At 51.8% G+C, this 11,072-nt stretch overlaps 1 protein-coding gene across 1 annotated transcript in view; it reads right to left on the bottom strand.

Annotated features, from left to right (window-relative positions):
* The window catches only part of LOC140418814 (uncharacterized), a 37,696-nt gene extending 26,700 nt beyond the window's left edge, over positions 1-10,996 (bottom strand). The window contains exons 1-2 of the mRNA XM_072502429.1: positions 10,944-10,996; positions 9,426-10,652 (exon numbers count right to left, since the gene is read on the bottom strand). Coding sequence (XP_072358530.1) covers positions 9,426-10,347 — 922 coding nt within the window. The 5' untranslated portion in view covers positions 10,348-10,652; positions 10,944-10,996. The remainder of the gene's footprint in view (positions 1-9,425; positions 10,653-10,943) is intronic.
* Positions 10,997-11,072: the final 76 nt, after the last annotated feature.

Raw genomic sequence — 11,072 nt, forward strand, 5'->3', positions numbered from 1 at the left:
CCCCGCCCCTCATTCACTCCGATTGGTTGGAGGACCAGCCGCCCTCACTCGGTCCTCCACTACTGCCTCCTCTTCCTATTGGTCGAGACCTGCCGTCAATCACCTGGACATTGTGACGGTGACAGACGGTGAGAACAGCCACAGGCTCAGGCTGACTCGCTGATTGTTTCTGTCTCTGACTCCTCCGCCTCCCCAATCCCCTCTTCTGCTGCCCCACCCTCTGTCCTCCCTCCCCTCTGAGGTTGGAATGGGACCACCTGGGACTGCAGGCCCTGCCCTCTGTCTGAGGTGGGAGTGGGACCACCTGGGACTGCAGGCCCTGACCTCTGACCACCCCCCCCCCCCCACCACTCTGTCTGAGGTGGGAGTGGGGCCACCTGGGGCTGTCGTGAAGACCAAGGGCTTTGTTTTGGGTCCCACAGGGCTGAAGAGCGCCGTCCACCCACCTATTCACCACCTGTGGCGGGTGTGGGGCAGCCTGGGACATTGTTTTAGGCCCCTCCAGGGCTGAAGAACGCTGTCCCGTTCTGCTGTTGCCCTGCAGCACCTTCCCTCGTGGCATCTGCTGTTGTGGTGCCACGTCCATTCCCCCCTTTCCCTACTACCCTGGTCTCAGTTACACCGCCGAGCTGTACCAGGGATGGCCAGGGGCATCCTCCACTCTGCCGGGGCAGGGCGGCCAAGAACCAATGCGGGGGCGGCCCTCTCGCCTTTCCACCTACTAATGAGGCAACCTGGGGGTCAAATGTTATGCCCACCCCACCATGCCCATCGAGGCGTGCACTCATGCGATGGCCGGGGGCTTCGGCGACTCGACCATTGTAGCCGCCTCTAGGATGTACGGCAAGGGCATGATTTTCCTGAGGGCCGAGCAGGCGATCCACCATGTCCTGGAAAGGGAGCTCACGGTGGGTGGGACACACGTGGCGGCGGATCCACTGGAGGCCATCGCTGAACGTGTGGTTCTTTCAAATGTCCTGGCCTACCTCCCCACCGAGCTTCTCCTCCCCATCTCAACCTACTGGGGGAGGTCAGGTCCGGGGTGGAGCCGCTGACACTCGGCCTGCGGGACCTCTCCCTCCGCCATGTATACCACTTCCGGCGTCAGGTTTTTGTCCGCCTGACCCGGGAGGAGGTCACAGAGGGAGGTTTTGTGGTTTCCCACCAAGGGGAGGACCATAAAGTGTTCTGGTCTGTGGCTGGCATGCGGTGCCATGCCTGCAGCGGGCTGGGGCATATTCGTCGGAACTGCCCCACCCTAATGGCCACCACCAACACCACCTCCAGGGCGGCTGCGGCTGGCACTGTCCCCATCTCCTCTTCGTCTTCCCAACAGCCGGCCCCTGACAACACCGGAGGAGCCTCCGCTAGACCAGGAGCGGCCTAAAAAGGCCAAAGACGGCACAGCGGTTGGACCGCGCCCATCCACAACTTGGTCCCATCACGGGTACTGACCCTGTGCCCGCCCCAACCAACTCTAAGGCCGCAGCCTGACCTTGGGACACATCCGCCACCTCGCAACATCCTGGGGTGCCTGGAGAGACCACCACACGGGCTCCAGAGGGCAGTGGGGACCCTATGTACGGCCCCGAGCATGAGGCTGTTTCAGCCTCACCACAGTCCCAGGGGCTGGGCGATGCGCGGGGGGTGGTGTTGACGCTGCTGAGGGCCCTCCAGCGGTGGAGGCCCCGCAGCAAGGTGATCCTGCCCCCTGCAAGCTCCGCCTGCCTCGGGTGGAGGAGCTGGTGCATCTCGCTACCCCCTCTCCAGGCGAGTGGGGTTTGGTATCTCCTGTGTTTATTCCCATCACCCTGATGCCCAGTCCCGTTAAAAAGGTCAAGGTGGCCTCCAAGGCCACCGAGATGCCCGAGCATGGAGGCCCGGGGCCTGGCGGAGACGTGACCCCCGAGGGCTCGTTCCGCCCGGTACAGTTTTACACCCCGGTCACCTCCTTTTGTTCATCGCGGCAGCCACCAGTGTCCTTATATATTCGGGTCATGGGCGGGCGACGGCGAGGAAGGCTCCCCGCTCACAACACCCAAGCAGATGATGCCAGGTTCCATCCCAGAGCTGTTCCCGGGGGACCTTGGGGGTCTCTCCCAGGGCTCGGCATCGACGGCGGGGTCGGAGCCGTCCACGGACATTGTATCGTGGTGGGGAGCCTGCAAGGAACCCGCCTGAGAACGATCCTGGGGGTGGAATGAAATGAGAAGTTAAATGAAAATCGCTTGTCACAAATCGGCTTCAAATGACGTTCCTGTGAAAAGCCCCTAATTGCCACATTCCGGAGCCTGTTTGGGGAGGCTGGTACAGGAATTGAACTGTGCTGCTGCCCTGCCTTGATCTGCTTTAAAAGTCAGCTATTTAGCCCTGTGCTAAACCAGCCCTGGATCAACTCGGACCAAGGGCTAGCCGGTGGGCCCACGGCGCCCGCCACACTCCACGTAGCGGGGGGCTCGTGCTCAGGCAGTGACCGCTCGCAGGAGGAAGGCTGCTCAGTAGCGGGCGAGGAGGATTTAGATGCTCTCTGCAGCGAGTGCCCTCATGCCCGGCACTCAGTCTCCCCCCGGGCATTTTTGAAGAGCATCATGGTCACCGGGACTGTGTGCGGCTGGCCCTGGAGAGCTGGGGAAATCTGGCGCTGCTTTCGTGTCCAAAGCAGAGATCTGGTATGTCGAGCGCCTTCCTGTCTCTTGACCAGGAGAAGGCGTTCGACAGGGTGGGGCACGAGTATTTGCTCGGGACTTTGCGAGCTTTCAGGTTCGGACGCACTTTGTTGCCCTTATCCGATTACTGTACGCTGCCTCGGAGTGTCTGATTAAGGTTAACGGGTCCCTGACGGTGCCCCTTCGCTTTGGGAGAGGAGTGCATCATGGCTGCGCCTTGTCCGGCCAGTTTTATTCTATTTGCGTGGAGCCTTTCCTGCGCCTCCTGCGGAGGAGGTTGTCGGAGCTGATTCTGCATGAACCGGGCATTGGGGTGGTCCTTTCGGCTTATGCTGAGGACGTGCTCCTTATGTTCACTGATCCTGGTGACCTGCGGAGGATGCGAGAGTGCCTGTGTACTTTGCCGCGTCTTCTGCTGGGATTAACTGGGCTAAATGTTCCGGACTCCTGGTCGGTCCATGGCAAATGGACCCCCTCCCAGAGGAGCTCAGGCCCTTCAGCTGGAGCCGGACCAACATCCTCTACCTGGGAGTCCATCTTTGCCCGGCAGGGGAAGCCTGGCCGGTGAACTGGCAGGAGTTGGAGACCAAGGTCACCGCTCGCATGGGACGCTGGACAGGACTGCTCTGAGTGCTGTCCCACAGGGGTCGAGTTCTCGTCATAAACCAGCTGGTTGCCTCCATGTTGTGGTACCGGCTGGTCACTTTGACTCCTCCCCCTGACTTTGTCACACGCATCCAGAGAATTCTGATTCGGTTCTTCTGGAACAGTGGATTGCACTGGGTCGCTGCGGAGGTGTTGCATCTCCTGATTGCGGAGGGCAGTTTGGCGCTGGTGTGCCTTCGCACCCAGGGAGCGACTTTCCGCCTTCAGAGTCTGCAGCGTTACCTGTACGTTGAGCCTCCTCCACGATGGTGTGCCCTGGCGACGTATTTCTTCTGCCAGGTGTATGGCCTGAACTACCATGTGTAGCTCCTGTTCGTTGACCAGCTAAGTTTTCAGAGTTCTTTGTTGGCACTGCCCATCTTGCACCAGGACCTTCTCAAAGTCTGGAACATGGTCACCATGCACCGCAGCTCTCCCCTGTTAGGAGTAGTGGCTAACGTAAGGGAGCCGCTGTTCAGGAATCCGCACCTCCGCCAATATCCATTCTGGTGACTGGCAGAGCGGAGGGCTGTGGATGCCGGGGTGACCAGGATTGGGACGTGCTGGGTGGTGGAGGTGTGGGCTGGATAATGCCCTACAAGCTCGCCGAGCACAGAGCAGTGTCCGTCCAGCGCGCGGCCAAAGGCATCCGAGGCCTCAAATCAGTCGTGCTTGGCCCCGTGGGCACACTTGGACTCGAGACGGCGCAGTTGTGCAGTGGCATCCCGTCTGGGCAGATGCCAGCTTGGATGGAATTCTACACTTGTCCCAGGCACCGGGACCCGCCCCCCCTCCGCAGGCGCCGGTGCCCCACAATCCCAGCCGCCTTGCGAAAATACCCTCCTTTTCGCACCGCGCGGAGGGGTTTCCTGTATGGCCTGCAATTGCACAATTTCCACCTCCTTGCCCTCACCCGCCATCCGGACACGCCTTGGCATGCCTTGTTGTCATCCGGCGGTGGAGGTCCCTCTACGGACGCATACTCCCCATAAAACATAGGGACCTGGGGTGGAGGGTGTTGCACAGGGCAGTGCCGTTCAACCGGAGTATATCCTGCATCCGCCACTTAGTCTGGTGTGATACGCGGTGTGAAAGCTAAGTAAAGTTAAGCCACCACACGGCCTCCCCAGAGACCTCACACTTCTGTGGCCTGGTGGAGACCATGGGCCGTGTATGTTGTCTGTCCTCGGCTGCACTTCCTTTTTGCTTTCCTTACAATGTTGTTGTTGGAATTTTGTTTGCACTTCAGCCCCACGCTCCTGATCTACGGACGTCCGGTGCGGAGGGGGGCGGGGAAGGCGGAGGACCTCCTTGTGAACCTGCTCCTGGGCCTGGCCAAACTTGCCATTAATAGGTCCAAGCAGCGGCGACCAAGAGGGTCATCCGACCTGACTGTCTGACCTTCTTCCGCAGCCTTGTTCGCGGCCGGGTGTCCCTGGAGCATGCGGTGTCCATGGGCACGCTCGAGGCCTTCCGTGCTCGGTGGGCGCCCCAGGGGTTGGGCTGCCTTATAGACCCTGATTTCGGCACTTTGATTTGACGGGTTTTGTTAAGTTTCCGTTTCCTTTCCAGTTCTTTTTGGGCTGTGCTCCATTCGTTGTTTGGGAGCAGCCCCCTTTGTTTTGTCCATAAGTTAATTTTTGTTCCTTTACATAGTTTTCACACAGTGTATCACGCCAGATTAAGTGGCGGATGCTGTGTGGTGATAAACGCAGCAGGTTATCACTCACAAATCTCAAAAAACAAAAAATAAAAAAGTTATAATTATCTGCCCTTCTCATATGAAATTGTTAAACCCTGTAAAACCACAGGGTCTCAGACAATAATAGTGGAGATGAGGCCCAGAGGAGAAACAGCAAAGGATTCATTCACTTTGAGAGTAACAAACACAGTGTCTGTTCCAATAATAAGAGGCAGGCTGTAGTGTGAGAGTGAACACATCATTGGATCCAATATAATGATAATACAGTCAGTATCTAGAGAACCATAACTAAAGTTTGGTTTTCACAGTGAGTTAGTCATGGTTTGTTGACAACATAACACAATCTGCTTCTGGTGTCTGTTACTCTACCACTGTTAGACCATAACCTTTAAAAAAAAAAATTAGAGTACCCAATTCATTTTTTTCCAATTAAGGGGAAATTTAGTGTGGTCAATCCACCTACCCTGCACATCTTTGTGTTGTGGGGTGAGACCCATGCAGACACAGGGAGAATGTGCAAACTCCACACGGACAGTGACCCTGGGCCGGGATCGAACCCGGGACCTTGGCACCGTGAGACAGCAGTGCTAAGCACTGTGCCACCGTGCTGCCCCCTTTATTAGACAATAACCTGCCTTTTATTCCAATTCTGGTGTATGTTACCACTGCAGGTCCTGGGCTGACTGGAGTCTGGTATAACAATCAGAGTATGGTTCCAGTGTCTCTGAGGTAATTTCAACTGCAGATAATCTGATGTTAATGGAGACAAAAGGCCCAATAAACATCAAATTGTAATAGGAGGACAAGGTGAAAGGAAGCAATGATATTTTGAGGTTTCTGTGTTGTGGTGAGTGTCGCTGGGAGGTGTGGGATAAAACAGGAATGGAAACGTGTGACTGACTCCACCTGACTGAGAGCTGTTATACCCAAGGAGACAGCAATGAGGACATGGGGAACTCCAGAGATTTCTGATATCTGAGGTACATCTGTTAGAGGAACTGAACATTTTCAGATCCTTCTCATAGTTCTCGAGTTACACAGTCACACAGGAAATGTATCTGACAGCTCATCAAAACCAAAGTTTTAATCTTCTCTTTGAGATACTTTGTGATTAAAAAGGTCAAATGTTAAAACATCAGTTTGAGCAAAATTCAGAATGTCACAAAGATGAGTGAACTGTCCAATTAACCCCATTCACCATAACTCTGCCAATTTACCCTCTGCAAGTGTTTATCCAATTCCCTTTGAAAGTTACTGTGAAATCTGCTTCCAGCAGCCGGTCGGTGTGAATTCCAGATCACATCACATCACTGTGTAAAAACAATTCTCCTCATCACCCCCTTGGGTTCTGTTGTCAAATACCTTAAATCTCTGTGTCCTCTGGTTACAAACCCTCCTGCTCTTGGGAAACAGTTTCTCCCCATCGACACTATCACAAATCCTTCCTCATTTTAAACACCTCTATTACATCTCCTCTTCACCTTCCCTGATATCAGAGGGACAATCCCGGTTTACCCTGCACTGAAGAGTCACAAGGCAGCTCGAAGCATAGTGGTTAGTACAATTGCGTCACGGCTCCAGGGTCCCAGGTTCGATTCCCGGCTTGGGTCACTGTCTGTGTGGAGTCTGCACGTTCTCCCGGTGCGTGCGTGGGTTTCCTCCGGGTACTCCGGTTTCCTCCCACAGTCCAAAGATGTGCAGGTTAGGTGGATTGGCCATGCTAAATTTCCCTTAGTGTTGGGTGGGGTTACTGGGTTATGGGGATAGGGTGGAGGTGTGGGCTTGGGAAGGGTGGTCTTTCCAAGAGCCGGTGCAGACTCAATGGGCTGAATGGACTCCTGCACTGTAAATTCTATGATTTCTAAGGACTCAAAATGTTAACTCTGTTTCTCTCTGTACCGATGCTGCCAGAACTGCTGAGTTTTTCCGACAGACAAAAGAAGGAAAAAAAAGTTTTTTCCAACATTTCATGTTTTTCTCCCTCTTTTTCTTTCTTCAATCTATCACAAACACTTCATGATTTGAACACCTCAATTGAATAGGAACAGACAAAGATCAAGAGAGATACAGAGGAAAGGAGAGAGACTGACTGAGAGATGAACTGAGAGATTTAAAAAAACAGAAAGATGAGGTGGCGAGAGATAAAAACTGAGAAATGGAGGAAACAAGTAACACAGAAAGAATGATATAAAATATAAGGGAGCAGGTTATCAGTTCTCAGCTACAGAGAGCAGAGGGAACTCAGTGACTGATTCACAGACACAGCCGGTTCTGTCCGGGAATGGAGACTCTGAATGGAAATAACCGGCTCATTTGTAAATGTCACCACAATGTGATCTGTGTGACTCTGCCCTGACTCTGTGGGCAGATAGAGGCCGCACTGACAGATGTTCTCACCAGATTGTGGTCCCTGGATTTATTTTCTGCTCAGAAGTGAGATGTGTGGTTTGGAACCGGCAGCAGAGAAACAGGAAGTTGTGTTACCTGAGAATGAAACAGCAGGCATCAGTTTCATGTTATCACAGTGAACAGTCTTTCTGCCTATGAGGGTGAACTCACTCTGACAGCATCAAGAACACCCACACATATTGCTGCTGGTCTCAGCATTACATTCACCTCACTTCCCATTTTAAACATCAAAATATGAGGTTATTTAATTTTTTTACATATTCACTGAATTGGAAGATGGACTGAGGATTATCACTGGGAGAAATAAGGGGACATTATACAAAATTACATTTTCCTCAAAGAGGGTTATTAGAAAATAGGAGATATAAAGTGAGTCAGGGCCAATCAGAGGGAGAGAGAAAGTGAGAGGTGGAGAGAGAAAGGATGGAGTCTCCATTAATGAGATGTTCACTCAGAAAACAGAATGGTTCAGTGTGTTCGGTGCTTCTTCAGAGAGAGATAATGAGAGAAATGTTTAGTGAATTTAGGCGCTCTGTGAAATAGAAAGGTTAAAGGAGTGAGTGTCAGAGAGAAAGACAGAGAGAGGTGGGAGGTATGTGAAATGAGTGCGTGTGAGAGCGGAGAGAGGTTAAGTGAGAATCTGAGAGAGAAGAGAATGAGAGACAGGAGAGCAGGTTCACATACCCGAGGATCACTGAGAACGATCAGAATAAGGAGACAACCCAGAAAACGGCCAATAGGAATCTTCAGCTGAAAACACCACACATTCTTAAAGGGACAGTCGGAGCTCTGACACTGTTCAGCTCCCAGTTAAAGGGGCAGGCACAGCTTCGCCCTTTTCTCTGTTATGTTTATGATTGTTAAAGGCTGGTAGGGGTGAGGTTTATTTAAAAGGACAGAATGTGGGAAGCACAGATCAGTGAAACTGGGAATTCTTGGACACAGGCTGCAGCTCCTTCTTTATCTGGGAATGAAACTATTGTCTAATTCTCCCTGCTGTTACCAGGTTCCTGTGATGACCTCCTGCTGGTTTTTAATGCAAACGTCAACCAATCTATTTTAAGTAGGTTTCAATTCAATGAATTCATTGTGACTGTCACACAAACACATTAAAATGTTTGAGACGATTCCGATGCATTTTCAGCCTGGAAACTGAAACCAGCTGCTTTACATTCAATCGGGAACATCAGTTTTACACCAATCGCTGATTTGACAGCACAGTGGGCTAAACAGCAGGCTTGTAATGCAGATCAAGGCTAGCAGCGCGGGTTTAATTCCCGTACCGGCCTCCTCGAATAGGCGCTGGAATGCAGCGACTAGGGGCTTTTCACAGGAACTTCATTGAAGCCTACATGTATAAGCAATTATTATTATTACATTTCCAGCATTCACCATTGTTGTTCCCGACTCTGAACACAGTTGTAAAGAAGACTGCTGTTCCATGTCTAGGGGTTCTGAGATTTGGAGGAGAGCGGATGGAACATATTTCTTACACATCTCAGGATTAAGTCCACACGGGGACTTTGCTGACAGTGAAGAGTGATGAGAAAGACCAAAGTGTCATTTGTTCCTCCCAGTGTGAGCCTGGAGGACTGTGTCCAGGCTGAAGTTCTGTTCCTGCCAAATGATCCTCCCCCAGATTGTCCTTTCGCAGCTCCAGACAGGTGATGTTCAACACTCAGGTGGGAAAGACAAAAATCTGCAACAACGTTTCAAACACATTTATTCAGAATAATAAACCTCATCAGCAGATTAAGACTGTCAGAGTGAACATTATTCAGTGCTGGACATGATTAACAGCATCAATCAGGGTATAATCTAAACCTTGTAGTCGCTTGTGAAATCGCTGGTGTGTTAACAGGTGGGATGAGTGAGTAAACCCCTTTTCTTAGACATTGCAGTTGAATGGCCGCTCCCAGTGTGAACTCGATGATGTTTCAGAAGATAAGATAAATGAGAAAATTCCTTCCCACATATGGAGCAAGTGAACGGCCTCTCCCCACTGTGAACTCTCTGGTGTGTCAGCAGGTTGGATGACTGACTGAATCCCTTCCCACACACAGAGCAGGTGAACGGCCTCTCCCCAGTGTGAATTCGCTGGTGATTCAATAGGTTGGATGAACGAGTGAATCCCTTCCCACACACTGAGCAAGTGAACGGCCTCTCCTCACTGTGAACCTGCTGATGTGTCAGAAGGTTGTATGAACGTGTGAATCCCTTCCCACATTCAGAGCAGGTGAACGGTCTATCCCCTGTATGAAGTTGCTGGTGTATCAGAAGGTTGGATGAATTAATGAATCCTTTCCCACAGTCAGAGCAGGTGAATGGCCTCTCCCCAGTGTGAATTCTCTGGTGGCTCAGTAGGGCAGATGGACGGCTGAATCCTTTCCCACACACAGAGCAGGTGAATGGTCTCTCCCCAGTGTGAGCGTATTGGTGTGTTAGTAAATCCTTTTTGTTTTTAAAGCTCTTCTCACAGTCAGGACAGTTAAAAAATTTGTTATCAGTGTGAACAAGTTGATGTGTCTGCAGGTGGGATGACTGAATGAATCTTTTCCCACACAAGGAGCACGAAAACGGTCTCTCCCCAGTGTGAATACGTTGATGTGTCAGCAGATCCTTTTTACATTTAAAACTCTTCTCACAGTCAGGACATGTAAACGGTCTTTTATCAGTGTGAACAAGTTGATGAGTCACAATGTGGGATGACCGAGTGAATCCCTTCCCACACACAGGGCAGGTGAATGGCCTCTCCTCAGTGTGAACTCGCTGGTGTGTCAGAAGGTTGTATGAATGGGTGAATCCCTTCCCACAAATGGAGCAGAGGAACGGTCTCTCCCCAGTGTGACTGCGACGATGAACTTCCAGTTGTGATGGGTAACTGAATACCTTCCCACAGTCCGCACATTTCCACAGTTTCTCCATGGTGAGGGGTCTTTATGTCTCTCCCGGTTGAAGCTTTGTCCACACACAAACATGCGTTTAATGTCTCCCTGCCGTGAATGATGTGATACTTTTTTTGAGGTTGTGTAACTGGTTAAAACTCTCTCCACAGTCAGTGGACTGGAAAACTCTCATTGGGGGTGGGTCTCGGTGCTTTTACAGTCACACTTCTACTTCAAAATTCAAAGCCTGATGATATTCAGCTCTCAATGAATTGAGTGACTGTCAGATTTCGATGTGATGTTTGGTTTGAATTTTCTGTCGGCCAATCCTCCACTTCCAATATCCTGTAAAAGGAGTTTGCAAAAGCCATCACTGTCAATCCAGGGTATAAATTCTGAACAGACAATTCTAGTTTCTCTGGAACATTTTTCCCTCTCTTGTTCCCCCAAAGCTGTAAATCCCCGTCCCACACACTCTCCCTCCTCCCTGGGCTGAAATCCAAACCCATCTCACCATTTCTTTCCTCCACTGCCAGTTTTCTCCCTCCCTCTCCTCTGCCTGGGTTCAGTTCTCCAGCTCCTGTCTGCAGACTGACACTAAAACCAATGGGTCTTATTGGGGGTTTGGGTTCTCACCATTGTCCCCGCTCGCGACGGCTCTCACTCAGCCTCTGGAAGCCGCACTCACTGTCACTGCGGCTGCGCTCAGCCCGGAGCAGCACCGCGCATGCTCCGCACAGAGAGGCGACTTCCGGGGCGCGTTCT

This window comes from Scyliorhinus torazame, chromosome 5, assembly GCF_047496885.1.
Source record: "Scyliorhinus torazame isolate Kashiwa2021f chromosome 5, sScyTor2.1, whole genome shotgun sequence".
Classification (NCBI taxonomy): Eukaryota; Metazoa; Chordata; class Chondrichthyes; order Carcharhiniformes; family Scyliorhinidae; genus Scyliorhinus; species Scyliorhinus torazame.